This window comes from Nerophis lumbriciformis, linkage group LG03 (assembly GCF_033978685.3).
Source record: "Nerophis lumbriciformis linkage group LG03, RoL_Nlum_v2.1, whole genome shotgun sequence".
Taxonomy (NCBI): Eukaryota; Metazoa; Chordata; class Actinopteri; order Syngnathiformes; family Syngnathidae; genus Nerophis; species Nerophis lumbriciformis.
The window spans coordinates 62,369,152-62,394,949 of record NC_084550.2 but is presented as its reverse complement, the minus strand read 5'-3'; the positions used below and the strand labels follow the sequence as shown (position 1 = coordinate 62,394,949).

The 25,798-nt window shown below is 41.0% G+C and overlaps 2 protein-coding genes across 4 annotated transcripts in view; both read left to right on the top strand.

The window, feature by feature from the left end:
* The first annotated feature begins 198 nt into the window (after positions 1 to 198).
* On the top strand, positions 199 to 19,279 carry pde12 (phosphodiesterase 12). Of its 2 annotated transcripts, XM_061940858.2 has the most exons (8): positions 199 to 3,780; positions 3,864 to 4,613; positions 7,250 to 7,677; positions 7,791 to 7,896; positions 14,161 to 14,305; positions 14,366 to 14,444; positions 14,504 to 14,626; positions 17,570 to 19,279. In XM_061940858.2, exons 2-8 carry the CDS (start codon positions 4,075 to 4,077, stop codon positions 17,893 to 17,895), a joined length of 1,746 nt encoding a protein of 581 aa, XP_061796842.1. In that variant the 5' UTR covers positions 199 to 3,780; positions 3,864 to 4,074; the 3' UTR covers positions 17,896 to 19,279. The 2 variants fall into 2 exon arrangements, with proteins under 2 accessions (XP_061796842.1, XP_061796841.1); XM_061940857.2 differs by having other exon boundaries at positions 199 to 4,613.
* Positions 19,280 to 25,333: 6,054 nt separating this feature from the next.
* Positions 25,334 to 25,798, top strand: part of gmppb (GDP-mannose pyrophosphorylase B) — a 36,397-nt gene continuing 35,932 nt past the window's right edge. Inside the window, exon 1 of one of the 2 annotated variants that reach the window (XM_072912216.1) lies at positions 25,334 to 25,383. The gene's annotated coding sequence lies outside the window, so the exon portion shown is untranslated. The other variant, XM_061929772.2, reaches the window with a different exon arrangement.

The window sequence follows — 25,798 nt, the reverse complement described above, 5'->3', positions numbered from 1 at the left end:
TAATGAAGGCAACACATGATGTAAGTGTCTATATTAGTTATATTAGCCTACTATCAAAATGACTTTAAAAGTCTTATGTACGGTAAGTGTTAAAATGAAGAGAAAATATGATGTGTCTATATTAGTTATATTAGCCTACTATCAAAATGACTTTAAAAGACTTATATAAGTGTTATAATGAAGGCAACACATGATGTAAGTGTCTATATTAGCCTACTATTAAAATGACCATGAGTCGCAGGCTGGCGCAACTCTTCGTTGACAGCAATGTTGAAATGTAATATTCATTCTACACTTTTTTACAACATTGGAAAACATTAGTAAAACTTCTCAGAAGGTGAGATAACTTCTGCAAATGACTGGCTTAGGATGGCCAAAGGTATAGATGTGTGTGTCCAAGTTAAAGGAAACATCTTCTAATGGATTTTTTTTTACAATCTTTGCAAGCTGGGTAACGTTTGCTGTGGTCTGGAACAACATGGAACTCAACTATCAGAAATGCAGCCAATATTACATACAGATGATGTGTCATGAGACATGCAAATATAAATGAAATACACAGAGTAAAGGAAATTAAATGAACTCAAATATAGCTACAAATGAGGCATGATGATGCAATATGTATGTTAGCATTGATTAGCACTCCAACAAGTCAATAACATCAACAAAACTCCCCTTTTGTGCATTCACGCACAGCATAAAACCTTTGGTGGACAAAATGAGACAAAGAAGGAGTGGCATAAAACACATCTTTCTGTGGCAGCGTCAGAGAAAGTAAACAAACTACGGTGAGTTCAAGGACCGCCGAAACTAGTAGGACAAAACGGTGCCCGCCAAATACTCTCATCAGTGAAGCATGTTTAATATAAACTGGGTGATTTCTAACAATTAGGAAGGTTTGTGTCATGTTTGTCCTCCTACACAAACAATATTAGAAAATATATTTTCTCCTCATCTTTTTCCATTTTGATGCATTTTTGAAAAAGCTCCAGGCAGCCACTAGGGCGGCGCTAAAGAGCCACATTCGGCTCTCGAGCCTCGGGTTGCTGACCCCCGGATTAAGCAAAAAAATCAATGTTCCAGGGTTTTAAGGTATACCGGTACTAACAAAATAACGCGGTACTAATGAATTAAAAACGGTACTACACTGCTACTGCCTCTGAAAAATACTGGTGCTATTTTTTTTTTTTTTTTAATCAACATCACGGCGCGCTGTCGTCATGACGTTCTGGGGCAGAGAGGCGCATGTTTGGCAACGCGAACGTGCAGAGAACTTACAAGCAGAGATGTTGTGAAGACATAAGATGCAGAATGGACGCGTTTTGGCTGGAAAACAAACGATAAATGTCACTGAAGAGGTGCTTCAAAACATAGCTAGCTCGCGGCTAACGTTATTCTTCTTTGATTGCAGTAAGAAACATGTATTGATTGTTAAAATGAAGCCAATAATTACTATTTTTTTTGTAATCCCCTTTATTTTGAGATTTTAAGTGTCAGGACTTGGACTATGGCGTGGTTTGTTCTCCCGTGGTGCAAATGAACATTTGGACCAGACATGGCGTGAAGGTGAAGACATTAGACACTAACAAAGGAACAAAAAGCGCGCTCAAGGCGGAAGTACAAACTTGACTAACGAAACAAAAAGACTTGCACGTGGGCAAAAAACTATGGACATGAACAAAAGTCGCTAACTGTGGCATGAATAGAAACAACTTACTTGGACATGGCATGAAGTGCGCAGAGGTAAACAAAGTGTGAAGCAGAGAGTCAGGGGTATGATGTCACCAGGGAGACTTCCTGGCAACAATGGGTTTAAATAATAGTGACATGATTAAAGACAGGTGCGTGAGTCGTGAGGGCAGGTGAAAATTAATGGGTTGCTATGGTGACAAACAAGAGTGCACAATGAGTCCAAACGTGGAACAGGTGAAACTAATGGGTAACCATGGAAACAAGACAAGGGAGTGAAAAGCCAGAAACTAAAGAGTCTAATAACTAAACAAAACAAAACATGATTACACAGACATGACATTAAGTACCGGTACCAAAATATCGGTATGAGGACAACCCTATAATGTACTCGCATGATCTACTTTAAGAAACTGTTCAAACTTGAAGTGTTGACAAAGAAGAAGGGGGAAGAATCCTGATAAACTTTGTGAACCTTATTTAAAAAAAAAAAAGAGGAAATCTTATTTATCTCATAAAGAATGAATTAAAAGATCAATGACTTTTCTGTTTTGTTTCATCAGCCGCGTTACAGACATTGTTTGGAAACACTTTAGGTACATTTACAAAATATTTCTGTGCAAATAACTCATTTTGCAATGATTATATCTGCCGATTACAGTCCGGTGCGGCTAATATATGAAAAAAATCCTATAAAATGTTGTGGGTGCGGTTTATAGTCCGGACAATACGGTATATCCTCTCAATGCATTTTTCCAGAAGCGAAACATTTGCTGGGCTGTGGAAAAGACATCTTTGGCTTGCAAGTGATGTACAATTTATTGGAGTTTCTCCAATCAAATAGAAGACGTGTGTTTTCTGAATACATTATTTGTTCTGCCCCTCAAATAAATGGGAAAAAAATATAATTTAATAGTTAATTTTTGTTTTTTGTCCATAAAACATAAAATAAACACACTGTATGATTTTTTTTAAATTAATGCAACGTATTAATAGGTCTCAAAGGGATTATACACGTGTACTTTTACCTCCATCCAGTGGGGTGCAGTGGTGCTTTTTACAGTGCATTTATATGTGGGCCTCACTGATTAAAATAGTGTTTTCTAAATGAAGTATTTGTTCTGCCCCTCGAATCAATAAAAAAAAGATCATTTAATAGTTAATTTTTGTCCATTGTAAATGACATAAAACATAAAATAAACACACTATGATTTTTTTAAATTAATGCAATATATCAATAGGTCTCAAAGGGATTATAGCTGTGTACTTTTACTTCCATCCAGTGGGGGTCAGTGATGCTTTTTACAGTGCATTTATATGCGGCCCTCACTGATTAAAATAGTGTTTTCTATATAAAGTATTTGTTCTGCCCCTCGAATCAATAGAAAAAAGATCATTTAATAGTTCATTGTTGTCCATCCACGCATAAAACATAAAATAAACGCACTGTATGATTTTTTTTGTAATTAATGCAACGTATTAATAGGTCTAAAAGGGATTATACACGTGTACTTTTACCTCCATCCAGTGGAGGGCAGTGATGCTTTTTACAGTGCATTTATATGCGGCCCTCACTGATTTTTCTAAATAAAGTATTTGTTCTGCCCCTCGAATCAATAGAAAAAAAAGATCATTTAATAGTTCATTTTTGTCCATTGCAAAGGACATAGAACATAAAATAAACACACTGTATGATTTTTTGTAATTAATGTAATGTATTAATAGGTCTCAAAGGGATTACACACGTGTACTTTTACCTCCATCCAGTTGGGGGCAGTGATGCTTTTTACAGTGCATTTATATGTGGGCCTCACTGATTAAAATAGTGTTTTCTAAATAAAGTATTTGTTCTGCCCCTCGAATCAATAGAAAAAAGATCATTTAATAGTTCATTGTTGTCCATCCACGCATAAAACATAAAATAAACGCACTGTATGATTTTTTTTGTAATTAATGCAACGTATTAATAAGTCTAAAATGGATTATACACGTGTACTTTTACCTCCATCCAGTTGGGGGCAGTGGTGCTTTTTACAGAGCATTTATATGTCGCTGAAGAAGACCGTACAGCCAACTTCGTTGATCACATAAGTATGCTCTACCTACCGCCTTGTTGCAAAGTTAATATCAAAGTAACAGATATTTAAATGTTATTTTTTGCTTGTTGAACATAGACGCTTCAGGTGTAATAGACATCGTTTAAAACACATTTCGCTGACTGACGACACCAGGAAGTAGACGGCCCCTTGCTGACGATACCAGAAAGTAGACGGCCCCTTGCTGACGATACCAGAAAGTAGACGACCCCTTGCTGACGACACCAGAAAGTAGACGGCCTCTTTTCCGCCGACTCTCACTACTTCCGGTGTGGTTGTCGGGGGCTTGATGTTGAAAAAGCTCCCCGCTGCTCTGCTGCGCTTTCCCCGTCGCCTGCTCTCCGTCAGCCGTCTTCTCGGCAGCATGGAGCCGGCGGTGGTGAGGTGTGTCCCCGGGGAGCCCAGGCTGACCATCTCGTTCAGCATGGCGGGCAGCCAGAAGCACATGCAGCGGGAGCAGGACGAGCCTCTGGGCAAGGTCCTGTCCCGCATCGCCTGCAACCTCGCCAAGGGCCAGGCCAAGAAGACCAAGAGGAAGGCGCGGCAGCAGCCCTCCGAAAGCCCGGAGCTCGCCGTGGTCAAGCTGCTGGTGGACGGCGACGAGGTGGAGGACACGGTGGTGAACTCGGAGGCGTGGAGGGACGGAGCCGTGCTGCGGGTGGGCGACGTGGAGTACTTGGTCAGCAGGAACGCTCCCACCTTCACTAGCGCCGAGCTGCCCGCCTCCCTCTTGGCTGGATTCCCCGTGTGTCCCAAGCTGGAAGTGGAGTTCGGAGACCTGCAAGACTGCGAGTTCCTATGGTTCAAAGAACAAGTCCCAAATATAAGGTATTAAAGTCAAAGCAGTGTTTTTCAACCACAGTGCCGCGGCACACGATACAGTCTGGTGTGCCGTGGGAGATGATTTCATTTCACCTATTTGGGGTTGAAAATATTTTTTGCAAACCAGTAGTTATAGTCTGCAAATGATGTGTTGTTGTTGAGTGTCGATGCTGTCTAGAGCAGTGTTTTTCAAGCTTTTTTGAGCCAAAGCACATTTTTTGCGTTGAAAAAATGCGGAGGCACACCACCAGGAGAAATCATTAAAAACGAAACTCAGTTGACAGTAAAAAGTCGTTGTCGCAATTGTTGGATATGACTTTAAAGTATATCTAAGTGTGCATCACTATAGCTCTTGTCTTAAAGTAGGTGTACTGCAGTGACGTGCGGTGAGGTTGATGGCTGGTGAGGCACTGACTTCATCACAGTCAGATTTACAAACATATGAACCCTAAAGAGTATCTTATTCACCATTTGATTGGCAGCAGTTAACGGGTTATGTTTAAAAGCTCATACCAGCATTCTTCCCTGCTTGGCACTCAGCATCAAGGGTTGGAATTGGGGGTTAAATCACCAAAAATGATTCCCGGGCGCGGCGCCGCTGCTGCCCACTGCTCCCCTCACCTCCCAGGGGGTGAACAAGGGGATGGGTCAAATGCACCTAGTGTGTGTGTGACAATCATTGGTACTTTAACTTAACTTTAACTTTACACATACAAACTGTAGCACACAAAAAAGCACATTTAATAAAAAAAGTTATTATGGTCTTACCTTTACTTGTAAATGCGCCGCTGTTGTGCTGGATTAATGAACCCCCTGACGGGAGTGTTATATCAACTAAAGCCCTCACTTAAACTTTCCACGTGCAAGATTGAATCTATTTAAAAAAGTGTAACCGAGGGTTTATAAATGTCGCCTATACTGTATGAAACTACAAAATAACAAACACGGAGGCTCCAGTTTACACGAGGACCACTTTATTTACCTTCTTTCAAAAACTTCCGCTCCACTCCGTGTCAAAATTCCGCTCTTAGCGCCTTCAAAATAAGAGCTCAAGGCATATACTGTATAACAGCGCATAACAGGAACTTAACATCACAAAGAGGAAAGCCCATGAAAATAGGTTACAAAAGTTATTTAATAAGAAGCCAAAAAGTGCAAAAACAATAATGTTCGTGTTGGAGGAGTTGTGAATTAGGTACACCTGCAGTCTGCAGGTGTACCTAATGTTGTGTCCCTGCAGTCATTCACAACTCCTCCAACACGAACATTATTGTTTTTGCACTTTTTGGCTTCTTATGAAATAACTTTTTTAAATAGATTCAATCTTGCACGTGGAAAGTTTAAGTGTGGGCTTTAGTTGATATAACACTCCCGTCAGGTGTTGCCGTACATTCTACGGCGGGGGTGCAGGAGGCGAGCCTCAGCCAGTGCGTCTTTTGTAGCCATTTTATGATCGCTCAGCACAATAAATACTTTACACACATACAGTTGTTGACAAAATACACTGTACATTATATACCTCAGCTAACTAAACTATGGAAACGTATAATATAATTCATATAGCAATACGGTCTCACTGCACAGCAGACCAGCAGTTAGCCGAGTCCGTCCATGTTGAGGCACTGAGTGACGTGCCTCAACTGGCTGCTGTTCACCGCACCGTCTCTTCTCAGTATTTGAACGGAAAATGTGAAAATTCAGCGATTTTGAATAAAAATAATCTATAACTGGTGAAGTTAAATGGAAAATAACTTTATAGTATAATCACTGGATACATTTAACAATTTAATATACCGGTATATTTTTTTTCTTTCCATGATGGCAGGTGAGGCCCCGCCTCACCTGCCTTTAGTGACTGCACGTCACTGGTGTACTGTCACCACCTGTCACATCACACCCTGTAGTTTTCTGCTGTTTTTTTGTGTGTAGTGTTTTAGCTCTTGTCTTGCGCTCCTATTTTGGTGGCTTTTTCACTTTTTTTGGTATTTTCCTGTAGCAGTTTCATGTCTTACTTTGAGCGATATTTCCCGCATCTACTTTGTTTTAGCAATCAAGAATATTTCAGTTGTTTTTATCCTTCTTTGTGGGGACATTGTTGATTGTCATGTCATGTTTGGATGTACATTGTGGACGCCGTCTTTGCTCCACAGTAAGTCTTTGCTGTCGTCCAGCATTCTTTTTTTGTTTACCTTGTAGCCAGTTCAGTTTTAGTTTTGTTCTGCCTAGCCTGCCCTAAGCTTCAATACCTTTTCTTAGGGGCACTCACCTTTTGTCTATTTTTGGTTTAAGCATTAGACACCTTTTTACCTGCCTCCCGCTGTTCCCGACATCTACAAAGCAATTAGCTACCTGCTGCCACCTACTGATATGGAAGAGTATTACACGGTTACTCTGCCGAGCTCTAGACAGCACCGACACTCAACAACAACACATCACTTGCAGACTATAATTACTGGTTTGCAAAAATATTTTTAACCCAAATAGGTGAAATTAGATCATCTCCCAAGGCACACCAGACTGTATCTCACACACACAGTGGTTGAAAAACACTGGTCTGGAGCTCGGCATAGTAACCGTGTAATACTCTTCCATATCAGTAGGTGGCAGCCGGTAGCTAATTGCTTTTTTTTTTTTCGTTGCAGTGCTCAAACCTCCGGCGATGCAGCCGTTGAAGACATCGCCTGGACAGAAGTAGGACGTGCCAGAGTCTACGTCCCCTCCAATCAGGACATTGGCTGCAGACTCAAACTCTGCTGCACGGCTAAAGGTGGACACCGCAGAGGGCAGCTCAAAGAACTGGTCTCGGCCAGTGCCATCGAAGCGGGACCGGGGGTGTGCACGTTCGACACCCGACACGCGTACACGGCCAAGCAGGTGGACTGGCCGTCTGTGAGGGTGGTGTCCTACAACATCCTGGCCGACATCTACGCCCAGACAGAGCTGTCCAAGACTGTGCTGTACCCCTACTGCGCCCCCTACGCCATGCAGCTGGACTACAGGCAGAACCTGATCAAAAAGGAGCTGGCAGGATACCACGCTGATATCGTGTGTCTGCAGGAGGTTGACACAGGTCACTTGTCATGTTTATGGAATAGTTTGACTTATTAGACACAAGCAACAGGAACATTCTGTCAGATATCCTTTGATGTTTTTCCTGACGTTGTCGTGTCTTTATTGTTACAGGTGTGTTTTTGGACAGTCTGACCCCGGCCCTCGATGCCTTCGGCCTGGATGGCGTTTTTAGGGTTAAAGAGAAGCAACATGAAGGACTGGCAACTTTCTATCGCAGGTTTGCTACAATTTGTTCTTTTTCTCATAGGAAGTAGTGTCAATTGAAATGATCAATCATCCAACAGCTGTGTATCGAAACTTAAAGCAATATATTTTATATGTTAAAATTCCCAATATTGGCCCTAAAAATATACCCTGCAGGGAAAAATATTATACACCTTGTCCTAGGGCTGGGTGATGTATGGAATATACTCGATATATCGCAGGTTTGTCTCTGTACGATATAGAAAATGACTATATGGTGACATATCAGTGTTTCCCACACATTCATTTATTTGTGGCGGCCCGCCACGAAAGAATTACGTCCGCCACAAATGGATTTTTCGGCTTTTGAGTCGCTCGACCGCTCATAAAAGCAATGGGACTCTGTCTGTGAATGTACCTTGTAGTTACAACTCCGGTGCAGTAGGTGGCGGTAGCCTACTATGCATTGTAACTCCGCCAATAGCACTTAATTCACCTGGTGGGCCAGAAGAAGAAGACGGCGGAGTAAAAGAAAAACGGACCGACCGGATCAAAATACGAGGGTAATATAGGTTATAGGTAGATAGGTTATAGCTGCATCGCTCGCGGCTCGTCATATATTTAACGTTAATCCGCGATTTCACCGAGCGTTTCACTGACGGTGAGCAGCCTGACGCTGCTTCATTAACACCGCCGCTGTTTGACTCGGGGGCCGGGGCAGACGCACGTAGTAACAGTCACCTGTTTTCATACCTACGAGCTAACGTGTCCAGGTTATAACCCTGTTGTCAATAAACACACGTGGAGACGGTGCTTCAGATACTGCATTAATACTGAAGCTAAATTGTCCACTGTCCACTGCAGCATGTGAATGCAATGAAAAGAATAAAATCTGAGCCAACCAGCTGTTAAAATGTTGTCCAGGTTAATGTTTTGGTCATTAAAGGCCCTTCATTTCAAGATTTCAACTGTGATCGGGCTTTAAACATGTGGCTGACCTGTTCAGATGGGTGTAACTGCTACTGGTCAAATAATGTGAAATAGCATTTAATTTGACATGTATGCAATGCCATTTAAACGTAGTTATAGATAATAATAATAATAATAATAATTACTGTGAAGTGTTGTAAATAGTCAACGGGAAGGATTTTAGTAATATATAAGCCATGAGCACTACACGGCCAGAAAAAAACCTAGGCAGGACAAGTAAAAATATTGGGGCAAGTAGATTTGAGAAGTCGGGCAAGTAGAAAAAAACGTTGAACCCTGCATGTGTTGAGCTGCTGCCGTTTAAGGTTAGACGGCACTGTACATAGAGCGCTTCTGATTGTTAGTAATAAATTCGAATGTTGGATGTTCACTCCTTCACACAGATGAGTATAGAAAAATATTTTCAACGGCCGAAAAGGGCTGGACTTGGAGAGGAGGTAGGCCTACAGTCCGGACCACAGGAGGTATTATCAAAACGGTGTAGACACATAGAAATCTCATAAGGAAAGTGAACAGACGTCCATCAGTGTGAAAATTAATTTGCTTCCAATATTTCCAGGCTTCAACTAGTGCCGCAGCTGTGGCAGCTGAGGCAGTAAGAGAGGGTGAGGAGGAAGGGATAGCAGGGAGATGTTGTAGGAGAGGAGGAAGACAGGCAGCATGTAGAGCCAGCTAGGGCGGAGGGAACAGGTGAGACTCAGCAAACACTGAAAAATAAAGCAGGGTCAGATCAGAAATGCACTTTTCTCATGAAAAGGGTCCTATTTTATATTCTTATGTGCCTTATAGAGAGGACCACGACAAAACATAGAGCGACTGGGTTCGATCCACAATGGCTAAAAAGGCCACAATTTAAGTCATGGCTGTATAACACCCAGCACGGTAAGCTCCAGTGTCTCCCTCTTCTCTGGAGGAGGGTCTGGCGAGCGAGACTAGCTCCAGTGCGACCTGTTCAGCAGCAGCAGGAGGAGGAGGTTTACTGACTGGCAGGACACCTCTGCCTCTGTTTCACTTTATGTTGCTGGTAAATAATATGGTTGTAGTAGTAGGCTAAAGTTAAATGATTTAGTATGCACTAATTAAAGGGGCAGAGCTTTAAGAGACATTTTAGCTTTTATATTTTATAAGATGTATTTTTTGTAAGAACCACAATTAATAAATATATTTCAGTGAATAACTAATTGTTCAAATCTGTATATAAATATGTACATAAAGTGTTGTAATTATATTCCAACTCCGTGTTCTTCTTGGTCATCGCCGTTGCCGCCGCCACCCCCCACCCCCCGACCACACCACCACAAATAGATGCCTGTCCTGTGGGAAACACTGTATTGGAGTATACGTTCTCACGCAGTTTGGTTTTAGCTGCGGGCATTATACTACATCAGTGGTCCTTAACCTTGTTGGAGGTACCGAACCCCACCAGTTTCATATGCACATTCACCGAAACCTTCTTTAGTGAAAAATATATATATATATTTTTTCAAATTCAAGACAAAAGTGCACAAAATGAACCATGTGCAAACATCACCTTGTTCAAAGAACAAAACTAACAGTGCATGAACTCAAAACAAATTACACACCTGCAAGTCAGTGTGACTTCTGCTGTTGCCGTATCCATAATACGCCGATAGGGAGAAGTTTTTATTTACACGATGAGTCGGATGTGTCTCGCCCTCCGCGGCGGAGGGTCCGCCGAACTCCTGAGGCCGACTCACCGAACCCCTAGGGTTCCATCGAACCCAGGTTAAGAACCACTGCACTACAGGCTCTTCTCACTCTTTCTTGTCTCTCCTCAGAGACATAAAACAAGCGCACCTTCTTACATATGTCACATACTGTCGCGCGTGCAACGTCATACGCCCTCACGGAGCAGAGAGGTAGCGTCATGGGTAGTGTTAGCTGTGGTGCTAGCGGACCGGTGCGAGTGGTAATACGAGAGAAAAAAGGTGCCAATCTGGTAACAAATGAAGATAGAAGAATTAATTCCCAAGAAAAACAGCACGGGGTCCATCGTCTGGCGGTGGTTTGGCTTCAAGCGGGAAGATGTTGAACAGACAACTGTAATATGTCAAGTATGCGGCGAAAGCGTTGCTACAAAAAGTAGCATTACTGCTAATTTGTAGCATCATTTGAAAAGTCACCCGCTAGAGAATGAAGAGTGCTTGAAACTCTGCATGTCAACATCTCCGTTCGGTCCCACACCCACAAAATGCCCAAGCAACCATTTCCAGATCAACACCGTATGAAAAAAATAGTGAACAACAGAAGGAGATAACGTCCGCAGGAACCTACCACATAGTGAAGGACATACACTATTTGATTTCCTATTATGCAGCTCATTTTTATCTGACACTTATTGAAATATCTTGTGTGGCATCATGCACAAAAGTGCACTTTATTTGTTTTAAACTATTGTAGTGGCGTTCTGTACAAAAAGTGCACTTTAATTAAGTGTTGTTTTGATATGTCATCTTAGTGACATCATGCACAAAAGTGCACTAATACCGGTAGCTTGTTTTAAAATGTCTCTGACAATCTTGCACTTTCTGTTTTGGAAATGACATGAATGTTTGTGCCACTGCTTAATAACTCTTTAATAAATACACTTTTAGTTGTGATTAGTAGCATATATTAATGCAGTATGAAGAAGAATGTTTTAATGTAGACACATAGAATCATCATACTGCTGTGATTATATGCATCAAGTGTTCATTCAAGGCTAAGGCAAAATATGGAGATATATATGGTGTATCGTGACATGGCCTAAAAATATCGAGATATTAATAAAAGGCCATATCGCCCAGCCCTACTTTATCGTTAGTTTTTAAGCCAAAATGCGTCCGTTCTCCCTTTTCTGTCTGCTTGTGAGTACTTTGTGATTGTGCGCTACCGAACATGCTCGTTTGCTCGTAAAACCAGTAATGACATGACGTGACTACGACTGAGGTGCGGGGAGTGGGGGGCCGGTACTTTTCAGAGGCGGTATAGTACCGAACATGATTCATTAGTATCGCGGTACTATACTAATACCGGTATACAGTACAACCCTAATAGGAAGTAATACCAATTGAAATGACAGTTGTGTATCAAAACTTAAAGCAATATATTTAATATGCAGTCAAACCTGTGTTAGACTTGCCAATATCGGCCCTAAAAATATCCCCTGTAGAGAAAAATATCATACACCTTGTCTATAGCGACCACCTGTTTAATGCAGCCAGCAGGAACCTATTTAGATAGATTTTGCATCCCAGAATAGTTATTTTTTTGTGTATGATGTCAAAACCTGCTATGATATGAATTATTTTGTGTTTTCTTACGTAATATTTAAATGTTCCTTCCTGAACGCAACGGCGTTTTTGAACTCTTTTCAAATCAAATCAAATCAACTTTATTTATAAAGCACATTTAAAATTTACCATAGGGGTAGCCAAAGTGCTGTACAATGGGCAGGTTAAAAGATGGTACGAGTACCGAGCAAACACAACACAAAGAGAACACGATAAAAAATAAATAAATAAAATAGAATAAATAAAAAGACTCTGGTGCCATACCTGTCGTCAAAACTCCAAAGACCGACTGCACAGTTGCACAATAAAAGCTCTGCTTCATCCTGCCTGCGCTACCAAAATAAGAGTCTCAGAAAGCTGGCGTGCACAAGCTAGCAAGCTACGGAGTTTGCCGACAATGTATTTCTTGTAAAGTGTATACAAAGGAGTACGGAAGCTGGACAAATAAGATGCCAAAAACCAACCACTTTCATGTGGTATTGGACAGAAAGGAGGACTTTTTTTCTCCTCCTTTCGAAAATGCGGACGTTATCACCACTGTCTGATTCCAATCAATGCAAGTCATCAGAATCAGGTAATACACCAACTTATATTCTTGTCTTCATGAAAGAAAGGAATCTATATGTGTTAAACATGCTTGTATTATCTTTAAACACTTTTAACTTATTAACAATATTAACTATATGTGTTAAACATGCTTGTATTATCTTTAACCACCTTTAAGTTGTTAACAATATTAACTATATGTGTTAAACATGCTTGTATTATCTTTAACCACCTTTAAGTTGTTAACAATATTAACTATTTGTGTTAAACATGCTTGTATTATTTTTAACCACCTTTAACTTGTTAACAATATTAACTATATGTGTTAAACATGCTTGCATTATCTTTAAACACCTTTAACTTGTTAACAATATTAACTATATGTATTAAACATACTTGTATTATCATTAAACACCTTTAATGTATTAACAATATTAACTATATGTGTTAAACATGCTTGCATTATCATTAAACACCTTTAACTTGTTAACAAAAACATATATTTCATAAATATGTAAATATAAATTATATATATGAATGAGGTAGATCCCCACGACTTGATCAATTGAAAAGTAGCTCGCCTGCAGAAAAAGTGTGAGCACCCCTGTTCTAGAAACTTAAACTGCAGCTCAGCTCGCTCGCAGTCCTGGCTTGAGGTGAATGCTAATTCGCTTTTAGCGTAACGTTAGCTCATTTTGCGGTGTGTGTGTGTGTGTGTTACGGACAGCAAAGCCCTGTCTGTTATTTCACTTGACCTTTTTCTGTGTTGATTGAGCTGTGTTGAAGCAGCAAAAAAGGACATTATGTTAAATGAAGAGTTTCTGTCTCTGATAGTTGATATAATAATGTAAGTGCATCATTAAGCCTACATGAACTCCATGGTGTTCAGGGATGAATAGTCTCTCCTATTGCTATTGTACTATTTTTTCAGCTATAGTTACATTAATTATTAGTAATACAGCAGCCTAGTTAAGAATGGCAGGGTCCCTGCTATCACATGTTGATAAAAATATAACATTTACATAATAAATCAACTACAGGCTTGAAACTGTTTAATGTTGCACTTTTTATAAGTAGAAGAACATTTTTGTCATTTTATTTAATCTGAGCAACAACTTGAGGCAATTTAATGTTGATTGTGGGCAGAATTATTATAGTGTTCCCAATGTTAAAAGGATAAAGCCATTGTTTACAAATTTGGTAAATAATAACCAAAAAAATGTATATTTTGTTGTTTTCTTACTGTACCGAAAATGAACTGAACCGTGACCTCTAAACCGAGGTACGTACCGAACTGAAATGTTTGTGTACCGTTACACCCCTAATGTAAATGTTAGCATGGTAATGGGTAACATGTTTCACATACCTGACTGTAAAGTGTATGGCTGTGGAATTAGAGAAAAAAAAAGTGTAAAATTACAGTAGCTGAAAAAGTTAGCATGTAAATGTTAGTATTTTTTTCCCTGTAGGACAAAATTGAAGCTGCTGAGTCGCCATGACATCATGTTGAGTGAGGCGCTGACCTCTGACCCCATCCACGGCGAGCTGCTGGAGAAGGTCTCTGCGAACAACTCCCTGAAAGACAAGATGGTCAAGAGGTCCACTTCCTTACAGGTGCCAACACGCTTTTTATTGTTGTCCTTCCTCCTTGTGACACTTGACCCCCGACTGCAGGTCAGCATACTGGAGGACCTGAGCCAGGCCGGCAGGAAGGTGTGTGTGGCCAACACACACCTGTACTGGCACCCTCAAGGTACAACCACGGTTATGTTCCGTCTCTTCTTCTTCAAGCTGACTTCCTCTCCTCGAAAGGGGGGAACGTTCGCTTGGTGCAAATGGGCGTGGCCATGCGACACCTGAGTCATGTGATGGAGGGGGTCGCGCCAGGAGCCCCGTTGGTGTTTTGTGGCGACTTCAATTCCTCTCCGACCTCAGGTGACGCCACATTTTAGGCTCCTGTGTATCGCCATCTTCTACATGACAGCATTTTCATTTCACAACATCAACACTTCTCATGTTGTTGTCTTGTACATGTTGTTATGTTGCAGCCTTATTCCAAAATGGAATACGTTCATTTTTGTCCTCAAAATTCCACACACAATACCCCATTATTTTTAATTTTGCAAATGTATTAAAAATAAAACAACTAAAAAATGCATAAATCCATAGTGGATCTAACATAATAGTGTGAGAGTCCAGTCCATAGTGGATCTAACATAGTAGTGAGAGAGTCCAGTCCATAGTGGATCTAACATAGTAGTGAGAGAGTCCAGTCCATAGTGGATCTAACATAATAGTGTGAGAGTCCAGTCCATAGTGGATCTAACATAATAGTGTGAGAGTCCAGTCCATAGTGGATCTAACATAATAGTGTGAGAGTCCAGTCCATAGTGGATCTAACATAATAGTGTGAGAGTCCAGTCCATAGTGGATCTAACATAATAGTGTGAGAGTCCAGTCCATAGTGGATCTAACATAATAGTGTGAGAGTCCAGTCCATAGTGGATCTAACATAATAGTGTGAGAGTCCAGTCCATAGTGGATCAAATATAATAGTGTGAGTCCAGTCCATAGTGGATCTAACATAATAGTGTGAGAGTCCAGTCCATAGTGGATCTACCATAATAGTGTGAGAGTCCAGTCCATAGTGGATCTAACATAATAGTGAGAGTCCAGTCCATAGTGGATCTAACATAATAGTGTGAGAGTCCAGTCCATAGTGGATCTAGCATATTAGTGTGAAAGTCCAGTCCATAGTGGATCTAACATAATAGTGTGAGAGTCCAGTCCATAGTGGATCTAACATAATAGTGTGAGAGTCCAGTCCATAGTGGATCTAACATAATAGTGTGAGAGTCCAGTCCATAGTGGATCTAACATAATAGTGTGAGAGTCCAGTCCATAGTGGATCTAACATAATAGTGTGAGAGTCCAGTTCATAGTGGATCTAGCATATTAGTGTGAAAGTCCAGTCCATAGTGGATCTAACATAATAGTGAAAGTCCAGTCCATAGTGGATCTAACATAATAGTGTGAGAGTCCAGTCCATAGTGGATCTAACATAATAGTATGAGAGTCCAGTTCATAGTGGATCTAACATAATAGTGTGAGAGTCCAGTCCATAGTGGATCTAACACAATAGTGCGAGTCCAGTCCATAGTGGATCTAACATAATAGTGAAAGTCCAGTCCATAGTGGATCTAACATAATAGTGTGAGAGTCCAGTCCATAGTGGATCTAACATAATAGTGTGAGAGTCCAGTCCATAGTGGATCAAATATAATAGTGTGAGTCCAGTCCATAGTGGATCTAACATAATAGTGTGAGAGTCCAGTCCATAGTGGATCTAACATAATAGTGTGAGAGTCCAGTCCATAGTGGATCTAACATAATAGTGAGAGTCCAGTCCATAGTGGATCTAACATAATAGTGTGAGAGTCCAGTCCATAGTGGATCTAGCATATTAGTGTGAAAGTCCAGTCCATAGTGGATCTAACATAATAGTGTGAGAGTCCAGTCCATAGTGGATCTAACATAATAATGTGAAAGTCCAGTCCATAGTGGATCTAACATAATAGTGTGAGAGTCCAGTCCATAGTGGATCTAACATAATAGTGTGAGAGTCCAGTTCATAGTGGATCTAGCATATTAGTGTGAAAGTCCAGTCCATAGTGGATCTAACATAATAGTGAAAGTCCAGTCCATAGTGGATCTAACATAATAGTGTGAGAGTCCAGTCCATAGTGGATCTAACATAATAGTATGAGAGTCCAGTTCATAGTGGATCTAACATAATAGTGTGAGAGTCCAGTCCATAGTGGATCTAACACAATAGTGCGAGTCCAGTCCATAGTGGATCTAACATAATAGTGAAAGTCCAGTCCATAGTGGATCTAACATAATAGTGAGAGTCCAGTCTATAGTGGATCTAACATAATAGTGTGAGAGTCCAGTCCATAGTGGATCTAACATAATAGTGTGAGAGTCCAGTCCATAGTGGATCTAACATAATAGTGTGAGAGTCCAGTCCATAGTGGATCTAACATAATATTGTGAGAGTCCAGTCCATAGTGGATCTAACATAATAGTGTGAGAGTCCAGTCCATAGTGGATCTAAAATAATAGTGAGAGTCCAGTCCATAGTGGATCTAACATAATAGTGAGAGTCCAGTCCATAGTGGATCTAGCATAATAGTGTGAGAGTCCAGTCCATAGTGGATCTAACATAATAGTGTGAGAGTCCAGTCCATAGTGGATCTAGCATAATAGTGTGGCATGTACGTTTATCATAACTCTCTCTCTCTCTCTCTGTCTCTGCCCTTCCCTCACCAATGCTGCTGCGCGCACAATTTGTTTTGTTTTTAACCCCTTCTTAACCCTGAACGTACATTGAAAATACACGCAACCCTAACTCAAAATGCCGGACATTTGAGGCATTTAAGAAACTCGGCATTTTGAGTATTGTTTACACAACGTGCAGTACGCTACTTAATATGTCCGTGTGGAAACTCGTTCGGTACACCTCCGAACCGGAACCCCCGTACCGAAACGGTTCGATACAAATACACGTACTGTTACACCCCTATCAACAAAGTATTGAGCAAAGGCTGTCAATATTGAATTTTTTGTAATTAATATTGCAAAAAAATTAAAAAATATATTTTCCCATTGTCATTATGGGGTATTGTGTGTAGAATTTTGAGGACAAAACCAGTTTGGACTAAGGCTTACATAACAAAATGTAGAATAAGTGAAGCGATGTGAATACTTTCCACTGTACATTGTTCAACACACGTCACTCCTGCAGTACCTGTTTGGACACGGTTTTTTTCCCCGCCTGCTTGTTATTACATTGTAGCACCTGTTGTCCTGCCTCAGGTGTGCTCCAGCTCGTCACAGAGGCCACGGTTCCCCAGCAGCACGGGGACTGGAGCAGCTCGGGTCCGGAGGAGTCGTGCCCTATGGAGCTGCCCTCCACGTTCCCCCCCTTGCTGAGCGCCTGCTGCCCGCTGGCTTACACCAACTACGTGGGCGGCTTCCAAGGCTGCCTGGACTACATCTTCATCCAGCCGGAGAGGATGCAGGTGGAGCAGGTGATCCCTCTGCCCAGCCACGAGGAGGTGACCACTCACACGGCTCTGCCCAGCGTGGCGCACCCGTCTGACCACATCGCGCTGGTCTGCGACCTGCGCTGGAACCCCTGACCTGTGAGCGCCCGGTCAAACACGTCCAAGAAATGGACCCAAGTCACATTTGAGCAACTATCCATCCATCCATTTTCTACCGCTTATTCCCTTCGGGGTCGCGGGGGGGCGCTGGAGCCTATCTCAGCTACAATCGGGCGGAAGGCGGGGTACACCCTGGACAAGTCATTCGAGCAACTAAATTATCTCATTTAAAGAGCTTCAATGTCTGAAGTTTTTATTTAAAGTTCTTTTAATCACTGATATTCAGTGTTTATTTATAGACTAGACTCAATTCTCAACGAAATAGATCGCAACTAATCATTAGTTTGTTTTGACATTAACCAAGCGTTACTCACTGGTCCCTTTATTTGAAATAAATGTCCCTAAGGACCACTTTTAAGTGTGGCTTTTTTTGTTTACAAACTGTTGGACTAAACAATAGTAATTATGGTACAAAAGGAGTGAAGTTGTCACGTTGTGTAAATAGTCAATAAAAACAGAATGCAATTATTTACAAATCCTTTTCAACTTATATTCAATTGAATAGACTGCAAAGACAAGATATTTCATGTTCACACTGAGAAAAAAAATTTTTTGCAAATAATTATTAACTTAGAATTTAATGACAGCAACACATTGCAAAAAAAGTTGGCACAGGGACATTTTTACTACTGTGTTACATGGCCTTTCCTTTTAACAACACTCAGTAAAGGTTTGGGAACTGAGGAGACACATTTTTGAAGTGGAATTCTTTCCCATTCTTGCTTGATGAACAGCTTGAGTTGTTCCACAGTCTGGTGTCTCCGTTTTGGTATTTTAAGTTAAAGGGGAACATTATCACAATTTCAGAAGGGTTAAAACCATTAAAAATCAGTTCCCAGTGGCTTATTTTATTTTTCGAAGTTTTTTTCAAAATTTTACCCATCACGCAATATCCCTAAAAAAAGCTTCGAAGTGCCTGATTTTAACCATCGTTATATACACCCGTCCATTTTCCTGTGACGTCACACAGTGATGCCAATACAAACAAACAGCAAGGTATAGCGACATTAGCTCAGATTCAGAATCGGATTACAGCAGCTTCTGTCTGATAAGATAATTACTAACAACTATGAACTAGGTTTGCAGCATATGAAATACATTTGGCAACAACATGCACTTTGAGAGTGCAGACAGTCGCGCTAAAAACATATATTTTTCCACGATTTCAGCACTCAGGTTAACCATACCTAAATAGACACAAAATACTGCATTACACAAGACTACCCGAATGTACCGTATTTTCCGCACCATAAGGCGCCCTGGGTTATAAGCCGCGCCTTCAATGAACGGCATATTTCAAAACTTTGTCCACCTATAAGCCGCCCCGTGTTGTAAGCCGCATCTAACTGCGCTAAAGGAATGTCAAAAAAACAGTCAAATAGGTCAGTCAAACTTTAATAATATATTAAAACCAGCGTGATGTGGGTGCGCACGGAGTCGTATATCAACATGGACAAAGCTGCGTGAAAAAAGCCACCTGGCCTCTTCGCGTAAACTTAAACTTACCTTAACCACTCGCTCATCTTTTCTTCATCCATCCCTTCGAGTTAGCTTTTATGATGACGCCGGCTGGAAAGGTCTCTTTTGGCAAGGTCTTCCTTTTGAATATCACCATGGGTGGAAGTTTCTGGCCATTAGCATGGCAAGCTAGAACCACAGTGAAGGATGACTTCTCATTCCCTGTGGTGCGAATATTCACCGTACGTGCTCCCGTTGTATCCACAGTGCGGTTCACAGGAATATCAGTTGCTGTGAAATAGTAATCCGTGTGCGGATGGAGAGATTGCGTCTTTTCATGAACCGGATCCCTGTCGTTTAGTAGGAGCCATTTTGTGGTCTTTACAGATGTAAACACACAAAGGAAATGAAACGTACGTAATATCCGCACGCTTTTTCTTCTTCTACGCGGGCGGGTGGTTGCTTACAGTAGAAGAAGAAGCGCTTCCTGTTCTATGGGGGCAGGTGCTTACCTTGGCGGTTGCTTGCGTAGAAGAAGAAGCTCTTCCTGTTCTACCGGGAAAAAAGATGGCGGCTGTTTACCGTAGTTACGAGACCGAAACTTTATGAAAATGAATCTTAATATTTATCCATATATAAAGCGCACCGGGTTATAAGGCGCACTGTCAGCTTTTGAGAAAATTTGTGGTTTTTAGGTGCGCCTTATAGTGCGGAAAATACGGTACTCAAATGATTGAAAAAAATCAATGTTTTTAAGCCAAATTATTGGTAAACACAGTTTATGTATAATAATTTACGTAAAACCGCGAGTAATGAATAAAGTTTTCATCAATTAATATATTCTGTAGACATACCCTCATCCGCTCTCTTTTCCTGAAAGCTGATCTGTCCAGTTTTGGAGTTGATGTCAGCAGGCCAGGGAAGCTAGGGTCGCTATTCTTCTCTTGATCATCTTCGGTGGCATAAGGGACGGTGTGAGCCACGACATCCAGGGGGTTTAGCTCGCTCGTCTGCGGGAACAAACTGCCGCCATTGCTTGCCGTGCTACCGAGGTCCTTTGTCCCTGAATTGCTCACACACTCCGGCAGATTCAATGTGGGTCTGGCGGCGGATTTCTTTGACTTTATCGTTGGAAATGCATCTGCTTTGAGTGTCGCAGGATATCCACACATTCTTGCCATCTCTCTGTCGTAGCATATCTTTCGTCGGTAAAGTGTGCGGAACAAACGACTGACCATTTCGTCGGCTTTCCCCACACCCTCGTATTTTGAACAAATTTCGTCCAATTTCTTGCCATTTTCGCATCTTTGGGCCACTGGTGCAACTTGAATCCGTCCCTGTTCGTGTTGTTACACCCTCCGACAACACACCGACGAAAGTGAGAAAATGTGACGTCATTGCTCCGAGAGCGAATATTATAAAGGCGTTTAATTCGCCAAAATTCACCCATTTAGAGTTCGGAAATCGGTTAAAAAAATATATGGTCTTTTTTCTGCAACATCAAGGTATATATTGACGCTTACATAGGTCTGGTGATAATGTTCCCCTTTAAGTTAAAGTACCAATGATTGTCACACACGCACTAGATGTGGTGAAATGTGTCCTCTACATTCGACCCATCCCCTTGTTCACCCCCTGGGAGGTGAGGGGAGCACTGGGCAGCAGCGGTGGCCGCGCCCAGGAATAATTTTTGGTGATTTAACCCCCAATTCCAACCCTTGATGCTGAGTGCCAAGCAGGGAGGTAATGGCTCCCATTTTTATAGTCTTTGGTATGACTCGGCCGGGATTTGAACTCACAACCTACCGATCTCAGGGCGGACACTCTAACCACTAGGCCACTGAGTAGGCTTCATATTGGGGCGGCATGGCGTAGTGGGTAGAGCAACCGTGCCAGAAACCTGAGGGTTGCAGGTTCGCTCCCCGCTTCTTACCATCCAAAAAAAAAAAAATCGCTGCCGTTGTGTCCTTGGGCGGGACACTTCACCCTTTGCCCCCGGTGCCACTCACACCGGTGAATTGAATGATGAATGATAGGTGGTGGTCGGAGGGGCCGTTGGCGCAAATTGCAGCCACGCTTCCGTCAGTCTACCCCAGGGCAGCTGTGGCTATGAAAGTAGCTTACCACCACCAGGTGTGAATGAATGATGGGTTCTACATGTAAAGCGACTTTGGGTACTTAGAAAAGCGCTATATAAATCCCAGTTATTATTATTATTATAATATTGCGCCACACATTTTCAATGGGAGACAGGTCTGGACTACAGGCAGGCCAGTCTAGTACCCGCACTTTTTTACTATGAAGCCACGCTGTTGTAACATGTGGCTTGGCATTTTCTTGCTGAAATAAGCAGGGGCGTCCATGATAACGTTGCTTGGATGGCAACATATGTTGCTCCAAAACCTGTATGTACCGTTCAGCATTAATGGCGCCTTCACAGATGTGTAAGTTACCCATGTCTTGGGCACGAATACACCCCCATACCATCACACATGCTGGCTTTTACACTTTGTGCCTATAACAATCCGGATGGTTCTTTACATCTTTGTTCCGGAGGACACGACGTCCACAGTTTCCAAAAACAATTTGAAATGTGGACTCGTCAGACCACAGAACACTTTTCCACTTTGCATCAGTCCATCTTGATCTCAGGCCCAGCGAAGCCGGCGGCGTTTCTGGGTGTTGTTGATAAATGACTTTGGCTTTGCATAGTTAAGTTAAGTTAAGTACCAATGATTGTCACACACACACACACACACACTAGGTGGGGTGAAATTTGTCCTCTGCATTTGACCCATCCCCTTGTTTACCCCCTGGGAGGTGAGGGGAGCAGTGGGCAGCAGTGGGCAGCAGTGGGCAGCAGCGGTGCCGCGCCCGGGAATCATTTTTGGTGATAGAGTTTTAACTTGCACTTACAGATGTAGCAACCAAATGTAGTTACTGACAGTGGTTTTCTGAAGTGTTCCTGAGCCCATGTGGTGATATCCTTTACACACTGATGTCGCTTGTTGATGCAGTACAGCCTGAGGGATCGAAGGTCACGGGCTTAGCTGTTACGTGCAGTGAATTCTCCAGATTCTCTGAACCCTTTGATGGTATTACGGACCGTAGATGGTGAAATCCCTAAATTCCTTGCAATAGCTGGTTGAGAAATGTTGTTCTTAAACAATTTGCTCAGGCATTTGTTGACAAAGTGGTGACCCTCGCCCCATCCTTGTTTGTGAAAGACTGAGCATTTCATGGAATCTACTTTTATACCCAATCATGGCACCCACCTGTTCCCAATTAGCCTGTTCACCTGTGGGATGTTCCAAATAAGTGTTTGATGAGCATTCCTCAACTTTATCAGTCTTTTTTGCCACTTGTGCCAGCTTTTTGAAACATGTTGAAGGCATCAAATTCCAAATGTGCTAATATTTGCAAAAAATAACAGAGTTTTCCAGTTCGAACGTTAAGTATCTTGACTTTGCAGTCTATTTAAATGAATATAGGTTAAAAAGGTTTTGCAAATCATTGTATTCTCTTTTTATTCACAATTTACACAACGTGACAACTTCACTGTTTTTGGGTTTTGTAAAAAAATGTATATATATTGTGGTTATTTGTAGCATTATTTTACATGCCAGAAACCAAAACAAAACAAAACCAGCGGTATAAACTTTGATTAACCTAAAATGCATGGCTCGTTGTCTATACCTTTTAAGACTACGATCATTTTAGAAAAATTAGGACATTATTATCGTAAAATAGAGTTTTTTTTAAAGAAAACAATGCAACAGTATTCTTGTCGGATTATGACTACATCACAAACATTCTGTTAAAATTACATTTGTATTTATTTGTTTTACTTTGACATTTCTTTAACAGAAATAACTTAATTCCCTCGCAAATTCGACTTTTTGTCAATAAAATACAACTTGATGTTGGTCAAATTCGGGTCTTTGAAAAAAAAAAAAAAAGCCAACTCAAATTAAAGTACTATGTAATAAAGAAACTTTTTTTACGTACATTCTTTTTTTAAATAGCAACATTGGAAAAAAAAATTCTGACTTTAATCCTGTAAGATTAGTTTCTGTACGACTTTATTCTCATGACATTCCAAATATATTCTTATTGTACAATTGGGGCGGTGTGGCTCGGTTGGTAGATCGGCCGTGGTAGCAACCTGAGGGTTCCAGGTTCGATCCGCCATCCTAGTCACTTCCGTTGTGTCCTTGAGCAAGACACTTCACCCACCTGCTCCCAGTGCCACCCACACTGCCTTCATACTTGCCAACCCTCCCGAATTTTCCGGGAGACTCCCGAATTCCAGTGCCTTTCCCGATTTCCAGCCGGACTTGAGGCACGCCCCCTCCAGGTCTGTGCGGACATGAGTGAGGACAGCCTGTCGTCACGTCCGCTTGGCCAACCAAAAAGTAACCACAGTGGTTACTTTTTGGTTGGCCAACGGTTTACGTTGTATTGCGCACCCTGACGGCAAGTGTGGGAGTCTGTTCTGAAGTATGAAGTAAAGAGACGTAACTTCGTCACCTCGCCTGGTTATTGACTCCAACCCAGAATATTACACTGCCCATACCTATGCTCCTTCAAAGGCTGTGCTACTGGCTGCAAAGCATTGCACCTTCAAATGCAACAATGAGTAGAGAGGAGTGTTATGTGTGTATATGTGTAAATAAATCATACTTGCCAACCCTCCCGAATTTTCCGGGAGACTCCCGAAATTCAGCGCCTCTCCCGAAAACCTCCCGGAACAAATATTCTCCCGAAAATCTCCCGATTTTCAGCCGGAGCTGGAGGCCACGCCCCCTCCATCTCCATGCGGACCTGAGTGAGGACAGCCTTTTTTCATGACGGGAGGACAACAGGGTGACAAGAACTAAATCATCCAGACTACAGATAAATTGTATTATTATGTTTATCTTACCTAAAAATAAATATATTTATTAATTAAAAAAAAAAAAAAACTAAATACATTTTTACTATATTTTGCTAAAAACATCAAAATGAATTGTATTTTTATTTGTATTTTTTCGTGACTCCTTATTACATCCAGCCATAGAATTATACATTAAAATAAACATATTTGAAATAATTGATTTTAAATTATCATAATAATTCATTTAAAATGACCATATTTAATTATTAAAATAATTGCTTGTTTATCAACAACTTTAGCATTTTATTCATTACATTTTGAAGCTCTCAGAAGCCAAGTTATGTTATATTCTTTAAGATTTATTTATGCAAGTTTGAATTATCAATTATCTAAACACAGTTTTGTTTGCATATTTTCAGTATGTATGTATATATATATATATATATATATATATATATATATATATATATATATATATGAAATACTTGACTTGGTGAATTCTAGCTGACAATATACTCCTCCCCTCTTAACCACGCCCCCCACCCATGACCACGCCCCCCACCTCCCGAAATCGGAGGTCTCAAGGTTGGCAAGTATGTATATATATATATATATATATATAGCTAGAATTCACTGAAAGTCAAGTATTTATTTTATATATATATATATATATAAAGAAAAAATTTAATTTCAGTGAATTCTAGCTGTAAATATACTCCCCCTTAAACCCCCTCCCCCTCCACCCACCATAAGTATTTTTGACGCGCTCATATATGAAAAATAAAGCTACAAAAGCACTTGTTACTAGACTTATTTTCTAAAATATATATATTTCATCCAAATTTGCACATTACAACTATCAGATTACGCAAAAGTGTCACATTTTTTCAGAACGCAGCTCTCGTCGCCACGCTGTTTTTCTCCCATTGGTCAGAAGTAGTGAAGAGGCGGGACCAGAGCGTACCATTCGCGCCCTTGTTGAGGGGTGTAAAGATATACTTAATTACAGTTTACGGCGAACGTATGACAGTTTTGGGCCACTTTTACCCTAAAAAATTAATAATATTACCTAAGTTATATCATTTTGGATTGCTGTGACCACAAATGAGTTTATAATTCTTACGAAGCCGGTGGGTACCATCGAGTGAAGTTAGTGACGACAAGCGACGGCTCATTGTAAAGTACAACATGTTTAGTCAAGCCTAACCGGAAGTTCTGTATTTGTGCCATATGTGAACCCTTTTTAAACGTATTAATGAGAAGTATATGTTGTTGTTATTATTTTTAAGTACGTACCTGCGTTGTTAGTCTATTGTACGTTCGTTGCGTCCGCAACATTGTAGTTTTGTTTTGTAAAGTAATACCGCATAAACAGATTGAATAACTTTAGCTTGACGCTGAGCGGTCAAACCGGAAACTAAACAACAAACTGGAATTTGAAGCATCTTACGTGTCACTAACCGGAGAGAGCAGCCGTGGACCGCAGTAACGTGAGTTTAAAAACATTTTTTTCAGCATTTCAGCAGATTATATATTAATAGTTCA